Below are 23637 nucleotides of genomic sequence, written 5' to 3' on the forward strand. Positions count from 1 at the left end.
GAGCCCTGACCCAGTCCTCATGCACTGGGACAGATGGAAACCCCCCCACTAGCCTGGTTGCCTGCAATGCTCTGAGAACATGTGAGTGTTATCTTTAATCCTGTAATCCCTTTATGTTATAATTACCTTGTACATATTTGCAATTGTCTAATTTGTAACTCATTTGTAAAATATTTTGATAAAACACTGCCTGAAACTTTTGATGGGGTATATTAGTTAATACTAGTTTGTTCTCCTGTTCTAAGCCGTACCCTAAGTCTCCTGAAGGGAATTACGCTACTGTTGTGTTGGGTTAGCTCCGGACCCATTTAATCGAAGCTGGTAGCAGCGATACCGTGTGCAGACTTTTGGGTGATGTTGCAGCGACTGCGGCGTTGATAATTATTGTTCCTGCCTGAGTGGGAGTAGTTTATCGTGTCGCTGCAGCGTGCCCAATAGCCAGTACATAGCAGGCAGCCTGTCTGGCGACTAATTACCCCAGGTGCAGTAGCTAATCTGACCTGAGAGTAAGGGGGGCGCCAGAGAGCTGCAAGTTTTAAGTGGAACTGTAAGCGGGATATACATAAATCCCTGCAGTTCGTGGTATATTGAAGAGCAGTGGGATACCTAGAATAAGCCCCTGCTGTAAACTAAGAGGTCAATAGCCTTGTGTGTGTTTTTTCATCACATTGTGAAGTGGAGGGATGACTAAGATAAGCCCTCCTGCACATGTGATAGCCGTCTGTTGGCCTAAAGTCACCCCGACCCGTGACATAGGGGTGACGGTCACGGTGTGAATCGGGACAGTAAGTATGTCTCAGCTCTCTGTCCCCCTCACCCGCCGACCCTGCCACACACCGTGACTCAAGTATAAGCCGAGAGGGGCACTTTCAGCCCAAAAATTTGGGCTGAAAATCTCAGCTTATACTCGAGTATATACGGTATATAAAAATATATATATATTTACGTGTGGAGTGAGTGTGACTATGTGGAGTGGGTGGGGCTATGTGGAGTGGGCGTGGCTTCACACACACACACACATATATACATATATGTATGTATACATGATTGATTACCACTTCTGTCTCTGTTAAAACAATCCACTTTAACCCCTTTCCAACATCAGGCGTAAATGTACGCCGATGTCGGACTTCTTCCTTTTGATGTGGGCTCCAGCGCTGAGCCACATCTTTTCTGGCACATGTCAGCAAGCGCGTCAGAAATCCCGCCCATCAGTGACCCCGTTGGGTTGGCAGGACAACCAGAGGTCTCCAGCAGAAGTCTATGGTTGCCACTGCCGGATTGCTATGAGCGCCACCCACTAGCCAAAAACGCATGGACCAGGGATCGTCTCGCCGAACTCCCACTCTCCTTTTAACATGGGCAAAACACTAATCAGGCAACACAGGGTGAGGGTAAAACAGTGTGGCAAAGCTTTATTGAACCACAAAACAGGCAGATAACATATAGAACAGTTCCAGCACAGTACCCAAGATGGTGCACATTACAGAGTCTCACCCTTCCGCTGACTCGCCGGGATAGTAGCCGTGACTACAGATCTTCCAGGGTCATTACATCACCTGTGGCACACACACAGAGAGGAGGTAATGACAAGTGTAGGAAGATGCCAGTCCATAGAAGGCCAGTTGATCCGAGGATCACAACCTGGCTTCATATTCCAGGGTTGTTTACTCCACCTGTGGCATGCACACAGAGAGGAGGCAACAACAAGTGTAGGAAGATGACATCACCCTCTTTCACCCCATTTAAAATAAAACAATAAAAAAAAATCAAACATCCATATATTTGGTATCGCCACGTTCAGAATTGCTTGATGTATGAATATAAAAAAAGAATTAACTCAATCGCGTAGCGCGAAAAAAAAGTCAAAACGCCAATTACTTTTTTTGGTCACTGCAACATTGCATTAAAATGCAATAACGGGCGATCAAAAGAATATATCTGCACCAAAAGGTTAGCATTAAAAAGTCAGCTCGGCACGGAAAAAATAAGCCCTCACCCAAACCCAAGATCGTGAAAAATGGAGATGCGACAGGTATCGGAAAATGGCGCAATTCTTTTATGCTTTACCTATTAAAGAGGAGTTATTTTTACTGATGTTTGTTTTGGGTCATTTATTTTTTGGTGGTATTTGGTTTATCGTATAAAACTCCCATATAATATTCTCACCTTGAACACACGCCGCGTGCATCATGTTTTTGTACAATTTGTCAATAATATATATAGGTTCTCCCCGTCTGAGTTATTTTTGAAGGTTAACAAAATACGATTTTCCTGTAATTAATTTCTCACACTCTAGGTATAGTACTGACTTTTTCCTGTGTGGGATTTTTCATATTTAAAAAGGTTGTCCTCTAGTTGGACAAGCTCTTCTCATTCCTCATGTTTGGTCCTGTTAAAATAAAAATCCTCCGTCAAACCTCCCATGGTGGCATCGTTTTAGTGGTGCTGGCGTTCTTGGGGCTCTTTTGAGGTTGTTACGTCATGTGATCCCTGTGCCCAATCAGTGCTGGCGTCACTGTCCCCACCTTCGGACAAATCAAGCATCATGAGGCAGAGAGCAGCCGCGGCCCTGGCTTCCTGTTCATGTTCAATACGTCCGAAGGAGGGATCAGTGAAGCTGCCGCTGATAGGGTGCAGGGCTCGTGTGATGTAACAACCTCACATAAGCCCCGGGACAGGGAGTCTCGTCACCGCTGGAGTGGAGCCGGCATGCCAGCGGTGTATGAATGTTTTTATTTTAATGAAGCCAAACAGGAGAAATGAGTTCACTGAGAAAAAAAAAAAAAAGATATATATATATACCATATTTTTTGGACTATAAGATGCACCTAGGTTTTAGAGGAGGAAATTAGGCAAAAAAATAGAAGCAAAAAATGTGGTCAATTCTGTACTTAATATCACCTATCCTAGTAAAGATGGCCCCCTCATCCGAACCCTGATACACATGGCCCCCTAATCCCTATCCTGGTATGCACGGCCCCCTCATCCCTAGCCTGGTATGCATGGATCCCTCATCCATATCCTAGTATGCAGGGCCCCATCTCTATTCTGGTGTGATGGCCCCCCATCCCAATCCTGGTATGCAGGGCCCAATCATTATAATTGGTCCCCACCACCATTCTGGTATACATGGCCCCATTAGAAAACAAAAAAAAACACAAAAAACCAACCATTACACTTACCTACCCTGAGCGGGGTCTAGGACAATTTGTCTGCACTACTAATTAACAGCTGTTACAATACCACACTAGGGCAGTCCCTATAGGAGAAAAAGCACAAGAATTATACTGTATTTTCACATACTATCTATTCCTGACACTGGAGTGGCTTATAAACTTACAAAGTATATAGTTTAAGGTCTGGGTCTGCCAATATGTGGCTGTTTTTCTGACTTTTGGATAACATGACACATGATTTTAGTTTTTTTTTTTTGTCTAGTCTCGCTTGAATATAGTTCAATATTAAATAGTCTCCTGATGAGTCGCCTTTGGTGAGGGCGATGAAACCCGAAGAAATGAGAGGCTTGGAGAGTGAGTGTGTATACGTCACCTCACCCTATATACTGAGATGTGGGGTACATGTTTTTTCTATTAGTCACCTACTGACTAACCTTCAGGGGGTAAATGATAGGTATAGTTTTACACTTGGAATTAATTAAGTTTAGTTTTATCCTTTTGTCAGCAAACATGAGGAATGACAAGAGACAACCCATTTAAGATTCAATTTTGGTTAAAACTATTCCAACATTCCCTTCAAGATCTGAATTAGTAGCAGAGTTGAACCATCTCCTTCGTATGGAACAATTGGTTGGCCAGGATACGGGAACTTCAGATAAAGTCTTAAACACATGGACTCCTTGGATCGTGTTTAGAGAGACTGAGGAACTGGTTGCTTGGCTGGGTTAACTTACTGAATATACTATTGATACCCTCATGCATTTATATTCAAGGAGGTGGAACAATTATACTCTAATAATAATTAACAGCTGAGTTGGACGAGATACCGGAAACCATACCCTTCTTCCCCATCCTATCTCATTTCCCCTTTCTCTTTTCTTTCTATTTTTCTTTGTTAAGGTACCGTTACATTAAACGACTTACCAACGATCACGACCAGCGATACGACCTGGCCGTGATCGTTGGTAAGTCGTTGTGTGGTTGCTGGGGAGCTGTCACACAGACAGCTCTCTCCAGCGACCAACGATCAGGGGAACGACTTCGGCATTGTTGAAACTGTCTTCAACGATGCCGAAGTCCCCCTGCAGCTCCCGGGTAACCAGGGTAAACATCGGGTTACTAAGTGCAGGGCAGCGCTTAGTAACCCGATATTTACCCTGGTTACCATCGTAAAAGTAGAAAAAAAAAAACCACTACATACTCACATTCTGATGTCTGTCACGTCCCCCGCCGGCGTCCACAGGGTTAAAACTGCTTTCAGCAGGAGCGCTTGCTAATGCACGCGCTGCTGCTGAGAGCTTCCCTGCACTGAATGTGTCTCAGCGCCGGCAGTAACAGCGGAGACGTCACCGCTGTGCTCTGCTTTATGACCGGCGCTGACACAGTCAGTGCAGAGAAGCTCTCGGCAGCAGCCAGCGCGTGCATTAGCAAGCGCTCCTGTCGAAAGCAGTTTTAACCCTGTGGACACCGGCGGGGGACCTGACAGACATCAGAATGTATGTACTGTTTTTTTTTTACTTTTACACGGCCTTGCGCTTAGTAACCCGATATTTACCCTGGTTACAAGTGTAAAACATTGCTGACATCGTTGCTTTTGCTGTCAAACACGACGATACACGCCGATCTGACGACCAAATGACGTTCTGGACTTCTAGCTCCGACCAGCGATATCACAGCAGGATCCAGATCGCTGCTGCGTGTCAAACACAACAAGATCGCTATCCAGGATGCTGCAACGTCACGGATCGTTGTCGTTCTCGTTGTAAAGTTGCTGAGTGTGAAGGTACCTTTAATCATAAAGCTGGTTTAAATCACATTAAAGTTTTGCATAATGAAACAATCTAGATACTCTTACTCCAGTATTGTTTATCTTTAGTTAACAGAATGGGTCTTGGAGAATCGGACTTGCAATAACCATGAATCCCACTGCTAATAGTAATAATCTGTTTTATAGTCAACGGGAGAGTGTCCATAGGTCCGATCTCTGGAACTTAGTTAATGTTTCCAGACTCTTTTGAAAAGTTACTAGAATAGCATTCCTCATATTTAAAGGAGACAAAGAAATCATTTTACAGGTTGATACTGAAAACTTTATTTTATTTTTCTTGAATAACAGTGCTTGAAAGTGTCAAAAGGTACTTGATTTATTTCTGTTCGTTATTATACTAATTTGCAATGTACTTTTATATGCAACTTTTTTTAATAAACTTGATTTACACAAAAACTATTCCAACATTATGAACATAAAGACTTCTCCCCTATGTGACGTCTCTGATGTCTATTAACAGTTGATTTCCAAGTAAAATATTTCCCAAATTAAGAAAATGTAAAAGGCTTCTCCTCTGTGTGGCTGCTCTGATGTCTAACAAGAAGCGTTTTCCGGTTAAAACATTTCCCACATTCTGAACATGAAAAAGGCTTCTCCCCTGTGTGAGTTCTCATGTGACTAACAAGATTCCAATTTCGGTTAAAACATTTCCCACATTCTGAACATGAAAAAGGTTTCTCTTCTGTGTGAGTTCTTTGGTGTCTAATACATCGTGATTTGTAAGTAAAACATTTCCCACATTCTGAACATGAAAAAGGCTTCTCTTCTGTGTGAGTTCTTTGGTGTCTAATACATTGTGATTTGTCGTTAAAACATTTCCCACATTCTGAACATGAAAAAGGCTTCTCTTCTGTGTGAGTTCTTTGGTGTCGAATACATTGTGATTTGTTGGTAAAACATTTCCCACATTCTGAACATGAAAAAGGCTTCTCTCCTGTGTGAGTTCTTTGGTGTTCAACAAGATTCCCTTTGTAGGTAAAACATTTCCCACATTCTGAACATGAAAAAGGCTTCTCTCCTGTGTGAGTTCTTTGGTGTTCACCAAGATTCCCTTTCTGGTTAAAACATTTCCCACATTCTGAACAGGAAAAAGGCTTCTTCCCTGTGTGAGTTCTATGGTGATCAACCAAATCTGATTTCCATGTAAAACATTTCCCACATTCTGAACATAAAAAAGGCTTCTCCCCTGTGTGAGTTCTATGGTGATCAACCAAATCTGATTTATGGTTAAAACATTTCCCACATTCTGAACATGAAAAAGGCTTCTCTCCTGTGTGAGTTATTTGGTGTCTAACAAGACTCTCTCTGTTGGTATAACATTTCCCACATTCTGAACAGGAAAAAGGCTTCTCCCCTGTGTGAGTTCTATGGTGCTTAACCAAAACTGATTTCCATTTAAAACATTTCCCACATTCTGAACATGAAAAAGGCTTCTCTCCTGTGTGAGTTCTTTGGTGTTCACCAAGATTCCCTTTCTGTTTAAAACATTTCCCACATTCTGAACAGGAAAACGGCTTCTCTCCTGTGTGAGTTCTATGGTGTTCATCAAGATTCCTTTTGTAAGTAAAACATTTCCCACATTCTGAACATGAAAAAGGCTTCTCCCCTGTGTGAGTTTTTTGATGTGTAACAAGACGCCATTTCTTGTTAAAGCATTTCCCACATTCTGAACATGAAAATGACTTATTTGCTTTAGCAGCAGTTTGTTTTTTAACGCCTCTTTTGTGACTTTGATTTTCCTTAGTAGTCAGTAATGAATCAGAAAATGGGACCTGTTTCATAGGATCAGATGACAGATCTTTGCTGTGAATGGATGATGATATATCTGGAGTAACAGCAATCACTTCAGTTGTATCTTGTAGGATCTCAAGATCATCAGATTTAAAAATTGAAGATGTCAGCTGTCCCTCTGATCTCCTGGTACAGTCATCTGCTAAGATAAAAAAAATGTAATAAAATATCCTTGAGCTTTATATTTTTGAACATTTCTACTTAAACTGTCCATAAAAATGGAAAGCTATGTAAAAAAGCTTTATTTACCAAGACAATGACAGTTCAAAGTCTAATAGAAGACCTTGTTGGATGAGCCAGTAGTGCGTGGTGTTCAACTGTTTGTTCATTCTGCCTCCCAAATATCGAATAAAAAGACACCAATCAATGTTATGTAGGCGAAAATAATACTAATTATCTCACAAAAAACAAGTCCTCACTTAGGTCCATCATCTGTGAATGGAAAAACAGAGGTTCCCACACTATTAGTGGCTCAAAGGCTGTTGAAAAGCAACAGTTTATATAAACCAATCCAGCAAAATCTGCTCTCACTTCTCAGTCTTGCAGTGTGCTCAAACATATAGGATCCCTTTTTGGAAGTGCATTTGAATAGCAAGGTGGATTGCTGTTAAGGAAACTAGAGAAAGAAAAAAAATCTATAAATCTTCAGCATAGCGAGTGTGAGCGAGCTGAGTGTGGCCTGAGCGTAAGTGTGGACGGCGGTAAGTGTGACTTGTGATTCAGTGACTTTGGATTCAGGGAGTTTCCAGGGGAGGAATTACTGAATTGCTGTCTGTTTCTTATTAATACTTTGTATTTATTTTTTATTTTTTTTTATTTAACTTTTCTGTCTGGTGCAATCCCCATTAGGAAATGTGCTCCACTCTTGTTAATGCCATCCAGTGCACATCTTGCCACATGTATGCAGTCCTTGAGCAGCCGATCGAGGGTGCATACTGCTGTGCGAGATGTGAGCACGTTGTGCATTTGGAAACCCAGATTCTGAATCTAAATGTGCAGCTGGCAACACTGAGATCCATAGACAATATGGAGAGGAGTCTTCTGCTCACAGAGCAGACGCTCAATGGGACAGATGAGGGGGGGGGATGGTGGGATGGAGCTGCAGGACGGTGAAGTAGCAAGCTGGGTGACAGTTAGGAAGCCGGGTAGAGGGAAGAGTGCTATGGAGGCTAGTCCTGATCTGGAACACCCTAATAGGTTTCCTAAGTTGGCAGATGAGGGGGGTGACAGTACAGGGGTAGCACTGCTGCAGCCAGGCATGTCCTCTGAAAGCCGGAGGAGTGACTGCTCCAGTAAGGAGGGAAATAGGAGAGCAGGGCAGGTCAGACAGGTGCTGGTAGTGGGAGACTCAATTATTAGGGGAACAGATAGGGCAATCTGTCACAAAGACAGGGATCGTCGAATGGTGTGCTGCCTTCCTGGCGCTCGAGTCCGACACATCGCTGATCGGGTGGACAGATTATTGGGAGGGGCTGGTGAGGACCCAGCAGTCATGGTGCACATTGGCACAAATGACAAAGTTAGAGGTAGGTTGAAGGTCCTTAAAGATGATTTCAGGGATTTAGGCCGCAAGCTGAAAGCAAGGACCTCCAACGTGGTATTTTCCGAAATACTGCCTGTACCACGTGCCACGCCCGAGAGGCAACGGGAGATTAGGGAGGTTAATAAGTGGCTCAAGAATTGGTGTAGGAAGGAGGGGTTTGGGTTCCTGCAGAACTGGGACAACTTCTCAGTTGGCTACAGGCTCTACGCTAGGGACGGGCTGCACCTCAATGGGGAGGGTGCAGCTGTGCTGGGGGAGAAAATGGCTAGAAGGTTGGAGGAGTGTTTAAACTAGGAATTGGGGGGGAGGGTATTCAATTTATAGGAGGGGAAGATAGTGCAGACAGAGACCTGGGCACAAATAAGGAAGTTGGGGGTGGCGGTGGCATGGGGGGTGGGGTTTGAACAGTTAATAATTTAAGAAAGAATAGAGGTACAGAGAGGAACATCAAGTGCACGTATACTAATGCCAGAAGCCTCGCCAACAAAATGGACGAATTAGAACTAATGTTGTTGGAGCATAATTATGACATGGAGGGGATATCTGAAACGTGGCTGGATGAGAGCCATGACTGGGCTGTTAACTTGCAGAGCTATAGCCTGTTCAGAAATGACTGTACAGATAAGCGAGGGGGAGGGGTGTGTCTGTATGTAAAATCATCCTTAAAACCCATCCTGCGTGTTAATATAGGTGAATTTAATGAAAATGTAGAATCCCTGTGGGTGGAGGAGGAAAAAATAATAAATTACTGATAGGGGTTTGTTATAAATCTCCAAAAATAATGGAAGCAATGGAGAATATCCTCGTAAAGCAAATAGATGAAGCTGCGACTCAAGGAGAAGTCATTATTATGGGGGACTTCAACTACCCTGAAATAGATTGGGGAACAGAAACCTGCAGTTCCAGCAAAGCTAATCTGTTTTTGACAACTATGAGAGACAATTACCTCTGACAACTGGTTCAGGACCCAACAAGAAGGGGGGCACTGCTAGACCTAATATTAACCAACAGGCCAGACCGCATATCAAACATAAGGGTTGGGGGTCACTTGGGAAATAGCGATCACAAAATAATAAGTTTTCATGTATCCTTTAATAAGATTTGTAGTAGAGGGCTTACAAGGACACTAAATTTCAGGAGGGCAAATTTCCAAGGGATGAGAGAGGATCTTGGTGCAATTAACTGGGACGATATACTGAGACATAAAAATACACAAAGAAAATGGGAGACGTTTATTAGCATTCTGGATAGGACTTGTGCACAGTATATACCGTATGGGAATAAACATACTAGAAATAGGAGGAAACCAATATGGCTAAATAGAGCTGTAAGGAGCGCAATAAGTGACAAAAAGAAAGCATTTAGAGAATTAAAGGAAGTAGGTAGTGATGAGGCATTAAATAAATACAAAAAATTAAATAAATTCTGTAAAAAGTAAATCAAGGCAGCAAAGATTGAGACAGAGAGACTCATTGCCAGAGAGAGTAAAAATAATCCTAAAATATTCTTTAACTACATAAATAGTAAGAAACTAAAAAATGATAGTGTTGGCCCCCTTAAAAATAGTCTGGGTGAGATGGTGGATGAGGATGAGGAAAAAGCCAATATGCTAAATGACTTTTTTTCATCAGTATTTACACAAGAAAATCCCATGGCCGACAAAATGACTAGTGATAAAAATTCCCAATTAAATGTCACCTGTCTAACCCAGCAGGAAGTGCGGCGGCGTCTAAAAATCACTAAAATTGACAAATCTCCGGGCCCGGATGGGATACACCCCCGAGTACTGCAGGAATTAAGTACAGTCATTCATAGACCATTATTTTTAATCTTTAGAGACTCCATAATAACAGGGTCTGTACCACAGGACTGGCGTATAGCAAATGTGGTGCCAATATTCAAAAAGGGGACAAAAACTGAACTCGGAAATTATCGGCCAGTAAGCTTAACCTCTACTGTGGGTAAAATCCTGGAGGGAATTCTAAGGGATGCTATACTGGAGTATCTGAAGAGGAATAACCTCATGACCCAGTATCAGCACGGGTTTACTAGGGACCGTTCATGTCAGACTAATTTGATCAGTTTCTATGAAGAGGTAAGTTCCGGATTGGACCAAGGGAACGCAGTGGATGTAGTGTATATGGACTTTTCAAAAGCTTTTGATATGGTGCCACACAAAAGGTTGATACATAAAATGAGAATAATGGGGATAGGGGAAAATATGTGCAAGTGGGTTGAGATCTGGCTCAGGGATAGGAAACAAAGGGTGGTTATTAATGGAGCACACTCGGACTGGGTAGCGGTTAGCAGTGGGGTACCACAGGGGTCAGTATTGGGACCTCTTCTTTTTAACATTTATTAATGACCTTGTAGGGGGCATTCAGAGTAGAATTTCAATATTTGCAGATGACACTAAATTCTGCAGGGTAATTAATACAGAGGAGGACAATTTTATATTACAGGATGATTTATGTAAACTAGAAGCTTGGGCTGATAAATGGCAAATGAGCTTTAATGGGGATAAATGTAAGGTCATGCACTTGGGTAGAAGTAATAAGATGTATAATTATGTGCTTAATTCTAAAACTCTGGGCAAAACCGTCAATGAAAAAGACCTGGGTGTATGGGTGGATGACAAACTCATATTCAGTGGCCAATGTCAGGCAGCTGCTACAAAGGCAAATAAAATAATGGGATGCATTAAAAGAGGCATAGATGCTCATGAGGAGAACATAATTTTACCTCTATACAAGTCACTAGTTCGATCTCACTTAGAATACTGTGCACAGTTCTGGTCTCCGGTGTATAAGAAAGATATAGCTGAACTAGAGTGGGTGCAGAGAAGAGCGACCAAGGTTATTAGAGGACTGGGGGGTCTGCAATACCAAGATAGGTTATTACACTTGGGGCTATTTAGTTTGGAAAAACGAAGACTAAGGGGTGATCTTATTTTAATGTATAAATATATGAGGGGACAGTACAAAGACCTTTCTGATGATCTTTTTAATCAGACCTAAGACAGGGACAAGGGGGCATCCTCTACGTCTGGAGGAAAGAAGGTTTAAGCACAATAACAGACGCGGATTCTTTACTATAAGGGCAGTGAGACTATGGAACTCTCTGCCGTATGATGTAATGAGTGATTCATTACTGAAATTTAAGAGGGGACTGGATACCTTTCTGGAAAAGTATAATGTTACAGGGTATATACACTAGATTCCTTGATAGGGCGTTGATCCAGGGAACTAGTCTGATTGCCGTATGTGGAGTCGGGAAGGAATTTTTTTCCCCAATGTGGAGCTTACTCTTTGCCACATGGGTTTTTTTTGCCTTCCTCTGTATCAACATGTTAGGGAATGTTAGGTTAGGCTATGGGTTGAACTAGATGGACTTATAGTCTTCCTTCAACCTTAATAACTATGTATAGTGAGAAGAATCCACTTAATCTGCGGTGTGTGTCTCCTGGAGAACAATCTGGGCATTATGTGCTGGGTAATAAAATGGCAAATATGTAATTACTAGCTGAAGAGCCCGGCGTTGCCTGGGCATAGTAAATATCTGTGGTTAGTTATAGCACCTCACTTCTCTTATTTTCCCATCACGCCTCTCATTTTCCCCCTCACATCTCTCATTTTCTCCCTCACTCCTCTCATTCCCCCCTAACACTTGTCATTTCAACCTCACATCTGTCATTTTCTGATCACTCCACTATTTTTCCTCACTCCTCTCATTTTGCACTCACACCTTTTCATTTTCACCTCACACCTCTCATTTTCACCTCATTACCTCAGTATATACATGTTTGTTATCTCCCTTATATATAGTATACATCTGTATGTCATCTCCTGTATATAGATATACCTGTATGTCATCTCCCCTGTATATAGTATATACCTGCTGTGTGTCATCTCCCCTATATATAGTATATACCTGAATGTCATCTCCTTCTATATATAGTATATACCTGTGTGTCATCTCTCCTGTTTATAGTATATACCTGTTTGTCATCTCCTCCTGTATATATATGTACCTGTATGTCATCTCCTCCTCTATATAGTATATACCTGTGTGTCATCTCTCCTGTATATAGTATATATCTGTGTGTCATCTCCCCTGTATATAGTATATACCGGTGTGTCATCTCCTCCTGTATTAGACCTCGTTCACAAGTTATTTGCTCAGTATTTTTACCTCAGTATTTGTAAGCTAAATTGGCAGCCTGATAAATCCCCAGCCAACAGGAAGCCCTCCCCCTGGCAGTATATATTAGCTCACACATACACATAATAGACAGGTCATGTGACTGACAGCTGCCGTATTTCCTATATGGTACATTTGTTGTAGTTTGTCTGCTTATTAATCAGATTTTTATTTTTGAAGGATAATACCAGACTTGTGTGTGTTGAGTTGCGTGTGGCGACATGCATGTGGCGACTTTTGTGAGATGAGTTTTGAGTGGCAACATGCGTGTAGCAACTTTTTGTATGTCGAGTTGCATGTGAGAGGTTAGTGTAGCAAGTTGTGTGCAGCAAGTTTTGCGCATGGCGAGTTTTGCGCATGGCGAGTTTTATGTGTGGTGCCTTTTGAGTATGTGCAAGTTTTGTGTGAGGCAACTTTTGCATGTGTTGCAACTTTTGTGCATGTGGCAATTTTTCCACGTGTGCAAGTTTTGCGTGTGGCGAGTTTTCCATGAGGTGAGTTTTGCACTTGTGGCGAGTTTTGCAAGAGCCTAGTTTTTGCATGTGGCGAGTTCTGCGCATGGCGAGTTTTGAATGGCGACTTTTGTGTTTCAACTTTTATTTGGCGAGGTTGGTGTATTTGTGGTGAAATGTGTGCTGAGGGTAATATGTGTTCAAGCACATGGTAGTGTGTGGCGCATTTTGTGTGTGTTCATATCCCCGTGTTTGGTGAGTATCCCATGTCGGGGCCCCACCTTAGCAACTGTACGGTATATACTCTTTGGCGCCATCGCTCTCATTCTTTAAGTCCCCCTTGTTCACATCTGGCAGCTGTCAATTTGCCTCCTACACTTTTCCTTTCATTTTTTCCCATTATGTAGATAGGGGCAAAATTGTATGGTGAATTGGAAAGCGCGGGGTTAAAATTTCACCTCACATCGTAGCCTATGAAGCTCTCAGGGTCCAGACGTGTGACTGTGCAAAATTTTGTTTCTGTAGCTGCGACGCCTCCAACACTTTTCCTTTCACTTTTTTCCCCATTATGTAGATAGGGGCAAAATTGTTTGGTGAATTGGAACGCGCGGGGTTAAAATTTCACCTCACAATATAGCCTATGACGCTCTCGGGGTCCAGACGTGTGACAGTGCAAAATTTTGTGGCTGTAGCTGCGACGGTGCAGATGCCAATCCCGGACATACATACACACATACACACACACACACACACACACATACAGCTTTATATAGTAGATCACTCTACAACATCCACTTCCAGAAAGTGGCTGTGGAGTCAAAATAATAATTCCACCTACATCCGTGGTCAAAATTGTTGTTACCCCTCGTTTAATGACAGAAAAACCCACAATGGTCACAGAAATAACTTAAATCTGACAAAAGTAATAATAAATCAAAAATTTATGAAAATGAACAAATGAAAGTCAGACATTGCTTTTCAACCATGCTTCCACAGAATTAAAAAAAAAATAAAACTTATAAAATAGGCCTGGACAGAAATGATGATACCCTTAACTTGCCTGCTTCGTGACCGCCAATGGTAGATGAACATCGGCGCTAGCAGGGCTTTGTACAGCGCCGACATTTGTCTACAGTCAGCAGTTTTGTGCTCATCAGGACCACCACGTACCTTATAATGAGGGGATTCCAGCGCACAACACTTCCTGTGACCCCAACCTCATCGAGACCAGATTGGTTCAGGTCCTGATGACATTAGCATCACACCAGCCAATGAGACAAATCACTAGGAAAGTTTGTTGTAGCAACGAACTTTCCAGGGCGATCTGCTTCATAAAAACGTTGTTTCTCCTCAGATCTCCTGTCAGCGAGACATTAGAGGAGAAACCGTGTTACAAGTGCTGCTAGCAACAGCTGTGTCAGTCAGCGATTTTGCTATAAAAAAACAGATAAGGCAGGTTAGGGTTAGTGCCATAGTTAGGGTTAGTGTTGGGGCTAAAGTTAGGGTTACTGTTAGGGATACTATTAGGCTAAAGTTAGGGTTACTATTAGGGTTAGGGATACTGTTAGGCTAAAGTTAGGGTTAGGGTTGCTGTTAGGGATACTTTTAGGCTAAAGTTAGGGTTACTGTTAGGGTTAGGGATACTGTTAGGCTAAAGTTAGGGTTATTGTTAGGGTTAGGAATACTTTTAGGCTAAAGTTAGGGTTACTGTTAGGGTTAGGGATACTGTTAGGCTAAAGTTAGGGTTATTGTTAGGGTTAGGGATACTTTTAGGCTAAAGTTAGGGTTACTGTTAGGCTAAAGTTAGAGTTTATTCTAAAGTTAGGCTTAAGCTAAAGAATTAGGCTTTTCTCAATTGTCTCCCCAATAATTTGGTCACCTCAGTCACGTCAGAATTTTCTATTTCCGAAAAAAAAAAAAACCAAGTAAAATGGCCAATCAGTATTATAGTACAGAGGAGACTTATGCACTTTTATGTTCTGACAGCAAAGAAAGTGCAGTGCCAGATGGCGATGTGGATTTCGAGGGCTTTAATAGCAGCGACAGTGATAGCTCAGAAATGAGCAGTGATTCTGGTCCATCCTCACACACAAGGACCAGTACAAAAAGAAGGACAAATTGCGCTTCGGGAGAAATGTCTTCAACTCAGGGAACAATGCCCAGTACTAGCGCTGTCCCTAATGCTCATGAGTTGGTGCACATCAATTTGCAAGGGGCTTTGCCTCTTGATGTAGCATTTTCCAGATGGGAAGCTTCGGATTTGGCTACTCCATTCATCCCTAATTTTAATGCCATTCCTGGTACAAATGTGGAGGTGGAAAATTTTGGACCAGTTCATTTTTTAAAAATTTCCTTCTGACAGTTAGTGTGCTAGAGCATATTATCCTACAAATTTATATGTGTCCCAATTCATCAGCCAGAATCCACAATCCTATTATACCAAGTCAAATTTATGGACCCCAACTAATGTCCTAGAAATAAAAAAATTTAAGACTTACATTCGCTATGGGGCTTGTTAAAGAAGTTATCCACTACTATAAAGTTTTTTTTTTTTTTTTCATAAATCTTGCTATTATGTGCCACTGAAAACATCTACTGTGTTTATTTTAGCAATATTAGCTGTTATCATGCTGTAGCAGCACATCTTCAGTGCTGGATTCAGCTCTCATGGAGTTAATCGACTACTTCCTTATTGTGACCTAATACTACAAGTTCCATGATGCTTTGCAATGCCACTAAGCCTGAATCTAGCACACCCACTCCAAAAACACACCCAAACCCCTCCCTCCTCTCTTCAAAAAGATTTGTGGTGTCATTTCTGTCCAACTCGTCTTTTACATTTGTCCAACCCACACTCCATTACACACAGAGATAGATAGAGAGATAGATAGATAGATAGATAGATAGATAGATATTAGATAGAGAGAGAGATAGATATGGGATAGATAGATAATAGACAGACAGATAATACATAGATAGATAGATGATAGATAAATAGATAGATAGATAGACAAAGACAGACAGATAGAATTAGATAGATATGGGATAGGTACATACAGATAGACCTATATATCTATTTCCATAGATATGTCCATATCCATGTTTCTAAACCCCTTCACCCCTGGAGCTTTTTTCGTTTATCGCTCCCCTTCTTTCCAGAGCCATAATGTTTCCGTCAATATGGCCATGTGAGGACTTATCTTTTGCGGGACAAGTTCTACTCTTGAACGACACCATTGGTTTTACCATGTCGTGTAACAGAAAATGTGAAAAAAATTCAAAGTGCGATGAAATTGCAAAAAAAGTGCAATCCCACACTTGTTTTTTGCTTGCCTTTTTGCTAGGTTCACTAAATGCTAAGGCTGTGTGCACACGTTGTAGATTTGATTGCAGATCCGCAGCGTTTTTTGCTGCACAGAATTGCAGCAAATCCACAGTGTAGTGCACAACCAATGTAAGTCTATGGGAGCCGCAGACTTGTTGTGCACATGCTGCGGAAAAGACCGCACCGAAACGCAGATTTTTTTTTTCTCCGCAGCATGTCACTTCTTTTGTGCCGAACTGCAGCGTTTCTGCACCCTTAGGCCGGGATCACACACAGCGAGATACGGCCGAGTCTCGCAGGTTAAAACCAAACTCTGGCACCGGCACTCTGGAGGGGAGCGTGCAGCTGCACAGCAATACATGGAGCCGCACGCTCCGCTCCGGAGTGCCGGTGCCAGAGCTTGTATGTAACCTGCGAGACTCGGCCGTATCTCGCTGTACTGTGACTCCGGCCTTAGACTTTCATTGAGATGTAACAAATATCTGCAGTTTTGCTGCGGATGTGGGTCCGAGAAACGCTGCAGTTCAGGAGGAGGGAAGTATGTGGGTGGTGACCAGGGCCGGACTGGCCATCGGGCACTTCTGGCAAATGCCAGAAGGGCCGGTGCCAGTAGTGGGCCGCTGCACTCTTTCCCCCCTACTCCCGCCAGTGCCGCCGCATTCAACTATACCGGCGTCTATGATGTCGGTATAGTTCAATGCAATGATGGAGGAGAGAGCGTCTGCTGACGTTCCCTCTCCCATCATTCCCCGCTCTGCCTCTGACACTGCGGGTGCGCGCATCGCACACCTGCTGTGTCCCGGGCAGACTGCAGCCGCCGAGACAGGAGCAGCGCGGGCAAGAGGAAAGGTGAGGAGAGTGTGGAGCCATTATCGGGGGGATGAGATGTGGGTTGTGCTGTATATACCACTGTGTGCTGTGCTGTGTATATACCACTGTGTGGGCTGTGTATATACCACTGTGTGGGCTGTGCTGTGTATATACCACTGTGTGGGCTGTGCTGTGTATATACCACTGTGTGGGCTGTGCTGTGTATATACCACTGTGTGGGCTGTGCTGTGTATATACCACTGTGTGGGCTGTGCTGTGTATATACCACTGTGTGGGCTGTGTTGTGTATACTACTACGCGGGCTGTGCTGTATATACTACTACGCGGGCTGGGCTGTAAACTACTATTCGGGCTGTGCTGTATATACTACGACCCGCGCTGTGCTGTATACTACTACATGGGCTGTGCTGTATACTACTATGCGGGCTGTGCTATATACTATGCAAGTTGTGCTATATTATATGCAGGCTTTGATATATACTATGGGAGGTATATTATATTCTATGGGGGAGGCCGTGTTATATACTACTAGCTATTGAACCCGTTCTACGCCCAGGTGGCGAGCATTTATATTGGTATATGGTCTCCATCCTGTCATGTGCTGCTCCATCCTGCGCCCCCATCCTGTCATGTGCTGCTCCCATCCTGCACCCCTGTTCTGTCATGCGCTGCTCCCATCCTGCGCCCCGTTCTGTCATGTGCTCCCATCCTGCGCCACCGTTCTGTAATTTGCTGCTCCCATGCATATGGCCGGTACACTGCTCCATTATGGTTCATGGCCCCCATAACATGCTCCATAGTATATGCCCCGTACACTGCTCCATAAATGTTGATGGCCCCCATAAGATGCTCCATAGTATTATATGCCCCGTATGCTGCTGCGATATATATATTAAAAAAAAAATAACATACTCACCTATCGTCGCTGGGCGCCGAGTGCTGGGGGGCCTTAGCAGGCGCGGACACCGGCGCGCTGTGGGGGTCAGGTGCCGGTATCGCCGCTAGCTCAGGCCCCCGACACTTGCTATATTCACCTGTCCCCTGTTCCAGCGCTGCACGCCACTTTTTCCGGGTCCTCTGGCTGTGACTGTTCAGTCAGAGGGCAGCGCGCATTAAGCGCGTCATCGCGCCCTCTGAACTGTGAAAATCACAGGCAGAGGACCCGGGAGACGGAGCCGCACGCAGCGGTGGAACGGGGCCAGGTGAATATAGCTCATACTTACCCTCCTGGCGCGTCCCTGCCTCTCCGTTGGAGATCGCGGTGTGCGTTCAGTGTTTACGCATACCTCGATCTCCTGGGAGCGTCACTCTGTGGGGTCCAGACTGCGCCGGCGCTTGCACAGTCTATAAAGGCTTCGGACAGAGTGACGCTCCCAGTGTTATATTATAGATGTGGCTGTGTTATATACTACTGCGGGGGTATATTCTATTCTATGGGGGAGGCTGTCTTATATACTATGTGGGGTATATTATATTCTATGGGGGAGGCTGTCTTATATACTATATGCGAGCACATTTGCAGGATCCGTTTTTTTTCACCGGATCTTTTTTTTTCTGCCGTATCCGTTTTTTTCTCAGAGTTGTATTAGCGCCGGAGTGCGCCTGATGGCCACACGTTTCATCCGTTTTTTGCTAGATCCGTCGCTGTGCATTTTTTCGACGTACCGAAAAACCGTTTCTCTGTATGTGTTTTCCGTCCGGCGGAAACAGCTTTTTTGACGTATCCTGCCAAAAACGGATGAAACGTGTGGCCATCAGGTGTAATCCGGCGCTAATACAACTCTATGAGAAAAAACGGATCTGGCGTAAAAAAAAGGATTCGGCGAAAATAAACGGATCCGGTGGAAAAAACAGATCTGGTGGAAAAAAAAAACAGATCCGGCGGAAAAAAACAGATCCGGCGGAAAAAAAACATCCCGGTGGAAAAAAACGGATCCTGCAAATGTCCTCGCAGGATGCGTTTCACCCATAGACTTGTATTAGCGACAGATGGCCACAAGTCGCGTCCGTCGTGCTATTGATCAGTCGTGTTTTGGAATACCGTCGGCACGAAAAAACGTTCAAGTGAACGTTTTTTTGGCCGTTGCGCCAGCTATTTTCTACCACGCATGTGCGGCAGAAACTCCGCCCCCTCCTCCCCGCACTTCAGAATGGGCAGCGGATGCGTTGAAAAACTGCATCCGCTGCCCACTTCATACACAAATTTCACAACGTGCGTCGGTACGTCGGCCCGACGCATAGCGACGGACCTGTACCGACACAAGAGTGAAAGAGGCCTTAATGAGCGTTGAATTTTTTAAAAATAAAGAAAAAAACGGCGTGGGCTCCCGCGCAATTCTCTGCGCCAGAGGGGGAAAGCCGACGGCCGGGGGCCAATATTTGTAGCCTGCTATGAATATCAGCCCGCAGCTGTCTGCGTAGCCTTTACTGGCTATTAAAATAGGGGGACCCCCCCAAAAAATGATGTGGGGTCCCCCTATATTTTATAGCCAGAAAGGCTACGCAGACAGCTGCGGGCTTATATTCATAGCCTAGAGAGGGGCCATGGATATTGCCCCCCCCCAGGCTACAAATACCAGTCCGCAGCCATCCCAGAAATGGCGCATCTCTAAGATGCGCCAATTCCGGCACTTAGCCCCTCTCTTCCCACTCCCGAGTAGCGGTGGGATATGGGGTAATAAGGGGTTAATGTCACCTTGCTATTGTAAGGTGACATTAAGCCGGGTTAATAACGGAGAGGCGTCAATAAGACGCCTATCCATTACTAATCCAATAGTAAGAAAGGTTTAATAAAACACACACACATTTGGAAAAAAGTATTTTATTATTCTTCATTTAACCATACTTACCATACTTCAGCGCCTGCAAAAAAAAAGTAAAATAATAAACCGTATACTCCCTGTCCGACGCAGTCCAATTAATAACGAGTGTCCCACGACGATCTCCCCTATAGAACAGTGACATCGGGTGATGTCACTGCTCTATAGGACCCTCAGTGACACAATGACAGGAGACAATGGCTCCTGCAGTGCATCACTGAGGTTACTCTAGTTCACTGGTCTCACTTTATGGCAATTGCTGCGTGGGAAAATGTCTCACCCAGCAATGCCAATAGTGAGACTAGGGACTATTTTCTCACAGGGGCGTAGGAATACCTTGTGAGGAATACATGATGGAAGGATACCTTCCATCATTGTGTTCCTGGAGCCCCTGGAGAGTGGTCGCATCAACTGATGCTCCTGCTCTCCACGGGAGATCGTCGTGGGACACTCGTTTTAATTGGATTTCTGCGGACAGGGAGTATATTGTTTGTTTATTATTTTAATATTTTTTACAGGTGACAATGGCTTCGGGGAACAAAGTGACAAGTGATGGTGAGTATGTACTCTATGTTATATGTACTGTATGTCTGTAGTATGTATGTATGTACTGTATGTCGCATGTCGCCGCATGGTGCATGTCGTCGCATGTCGCATGTTGTCGCATGGTGCATGTCACATGGTGCATGTCGCCGCATGGTGCAGGTCGTCGCATGCAGCATGTCGTCGCATGGTGCATGTCGTCGCATGCAGCATGTCGTCGCATGGTGCATGTCGTCGCATGCAGCATGTTGTCGCATGGTGCATGTCGCATGTTGTCTCATGGCGCATGCAGCATGTTGTCGCATGGCGCATGTCGCCGCATGGTGCATGGTGCATGTCGTCGCATGGTGCATGTCGTCGCATGCAGCATGTCGTCGCATGCAGCATGGCGTCGCATGGCGCATGTTGTCACATGGTGCATGTCATCGCATGGTGCATGTTGTCGCATGGTGCATGCAGCATGTCGTCGCATGGCACATGTCATCGCATGGCGCATGTCGCATGTCGCCGCATGTTGCATGTTGCATGTCGTCGCATGTTGCATGTCGTCGCATGTTGCATGTCGTCGCATGGTGCATGTTGTCGCATGCAGCATGTCATCGCATTGTGCATGTCGTCGCATGCAGCATGTCGTCGCATGGTGCATGTCGCATGGTGCATGCAGCATGTCGTCGCATGACGCATGCAGCATGTCGTCGCATGGCGCATGTCGTCGCATGGTGCATGTCGCATGTCGTCGCATGGTGCATGCAGCATGTCGTCGCATGGCGCATGTCGCCGCATGCAGCATGTCGTCGCATGGTGCATGTCGCATGTTGTCGCATGGTGCATGCAGCATGTCGGCGCATGGCGCATGTCGTCGAATGGTGCATGTTGCCGCATGGTGCATGTTGCCGCATGGTGCATGTTGCCGCATGGTGCATGTCGTCGCATGGTGCATGTCGTCGCATGGTGCATGTCGTATGGTGCATGTCGTCGCATGGTGCATGTCGTCGCATGGTGCATGTCGTCGCATGGTGCATGTCGTCGCATGGTGCATGTCGCCGCATGGTGCATGTCGTCGCATGGTGCATGTCGTCGCATGGTGCATGTCGCCGCATGGTGCATGTCGCAGCATGGTGCATGTCGTCGCATGGTGCATGTTGTCGCATGGTGCATGTTGTCGCATGGTGCATGTCGTCGCATGGTGCATGTCGCAACATGGTGCATGTCGTCGCATGGTGCATGTCGTCGCATGGTGCATGTAGTATGGTGCATGTAGTATGGTGCATGTCGTTGCATGTCATCGCATGTCGCATGTCGTCGCATGGTGCATGTCGTCGCATGGTGTGTTGTATGTATGTATGTATGTATGTATGTACTGTGTTTTTTTTTTTTTTACATTCAACACATTAGCCGGATGATGGGACTACTACTGTCCCATCATTGGCTAATGTGTCACTCACTGTCAGTGTAGCAGGCAGAGCCCGATGGGACTTGTAGTCCCATCAGACGATGCCTGCACACACACACACGGCGCCGGCACACACACACGCACAGCGTCGGCACACGCATAGCATCGGCACACGCACACACAGCGCCGGCACACACAGCGCCGGCACACACGCACACACACGCACAGCGTCGGCACACGCATAGCATCGGCACACGCACACACAGCGCCGGCACACACGCACACACACGCACAGCGTCGGCACACGCATAGCATCGGCACACGCACACACAGCGCCGGCACACACGCACACACAGCGCCGGCGGGCACAGGCACCGGCGGGCACAGGCACCGGCGCCAGCGGGCAGAAACATCGGCGCCGGCGGGCACAAGCACCGGCGCCAGCGGGCAGAAACACCGGCGCCGGCAGGCACAAGCACCGGCGCCTGCGGGCAGAAACACCGGCGCCGGCGGGCACAAGCACCGGCGCCGGCGGGCACAAGCACCGGCGCCGGCGGGCAGAAACACCGGCGCCGGCGGGCACAAGCACCGGCGCCAGCGGGCAGAAACACCGGCGCCGGCAGGCACAAGCACCGGCGCCAGCGGGCAGAAACACCGGCGCCGGCGGGCACAAGCACCGGCAGACCCCCGGCGCGCACAAGCACCGGCAGACCCCCGGCGGGCACAAGCACCGGCAGACCCCCGGCGACCGAAGCACAGCCCAGCCACACATCATGATCCCAGCACTGAGCAGTGAGCACACACAGCCCCGCCCGCCCCCAGCACAGCCCTGCAGGCAGCCCCCAGCACCGCCCACAGCCCAGTCACTCTTGCTGAGTGACTGCTGACTGTGGGGGCTGGTCACGCCTGCTGCTGACGTCACGTCAATTTTCAGAGCCTGGAAATTGACGTGACGTCGGCGGAAATGAGCGGCGGCTGCAGTCTGGGGGTCATGTGACCCGGACTCAGCAGGAGGAATAGCGCCGCTCACAGGCGAAAACGTCAACAGAAGGTAATGGCACAATTCATTAGGGGCCCCGGGGGGGTACATTGGGGGGTTAATTGAAAGTAGTGGACAACCCCTTTAAAAAAACGAGCATTCGGTCCTATTGGTCCAACCGCCCTGTTCAAGCCAGCCCAATTTTTTCTGCCATTCTTCCTAGGAACTGTTATGAAATGCTCATGAGGTTTTTTGCCATTTTAACGACAATAGTTGATGCCTGACCAGAAATGCCCCAGAACATGACAGACTATTCAAAAATCAGACCCATCATCGAAGATTTGACAGAAAAGTTCTTAAAGCTTTACACCCCAACAGAAAACATTTCCATTGATGAGTCCCTTGTAAAATTCAAAGGCGGACAGCACCTCAAGCAATTTATTCCTTCTAAGAGGGGAAGGTTCGGAATAAAGCTCTATAAAATGTGCGAGAGTTCAACTGGATACACATCAGCTTTTCACATTTATGAGGGGAAAGATAGCCAACTGAGCCCACCAGGATGCCCTACTTATCTGGGAACATCTGGAAAAACCGTTTGGGAGCTGATAAAAGGCTACAATCTGTATGTTGACAACTACTACACCAGCATACCCCTATTTAAAAGTCTGGTTGAACATAACATGGGGGTTTGTGGGATCATTCACAAAAATCATCAGGGGTTTCCACAATAATTGGTCAACGAAAAGTTCCGAAA

The 23637-nt window shown here is 45.4% G+C and overlaps 1 protein-coding gene across 2 annotated transcripts in view; it reads right to left on the minus strand.

Annotated features, from left to right (window-relative positions):
* Positions 1–5250: 5250 nt before the first annotated feature.
* Positions 5251–23637, minus strand: part of LOC138662870 (zinc finger protein 182-like) — a 63602-nt gene continuing 45215 nt past the window's right edge. Inside the window, exon 11 of one of the 2 annotated variants that reach the window (XM_069748857.1) lies at positions 5251–6940. In XM_069748857.1, the coding sequence (XP_069604958.1) occupies positions 5496–6940 (1445 nt within the window). In that variant the 3' untranslated portion in view covers positions 5251–5495. The remainder of the gene's footprint in view (positions 6941–23637) is intronic. The other variant, XM_069748858.1, reaches the window with a different exon arrangement.

The sequence above is a fragment of the Ranitomeya imitator genome, chromosome 2, assembly GCF_032444005.1.
Source record: "Ranitomeya imitator isolate aRanImi1 chromosome 2, aRanImi1.pri, whole genome shotgun sequence".
NCBI classification, from domain to species: Eukaryota; Metazoa; Chordata; class Amphibia; order Anura; family Dendrobatidae; genus Ranitomeya; species Ranitomeya imitator.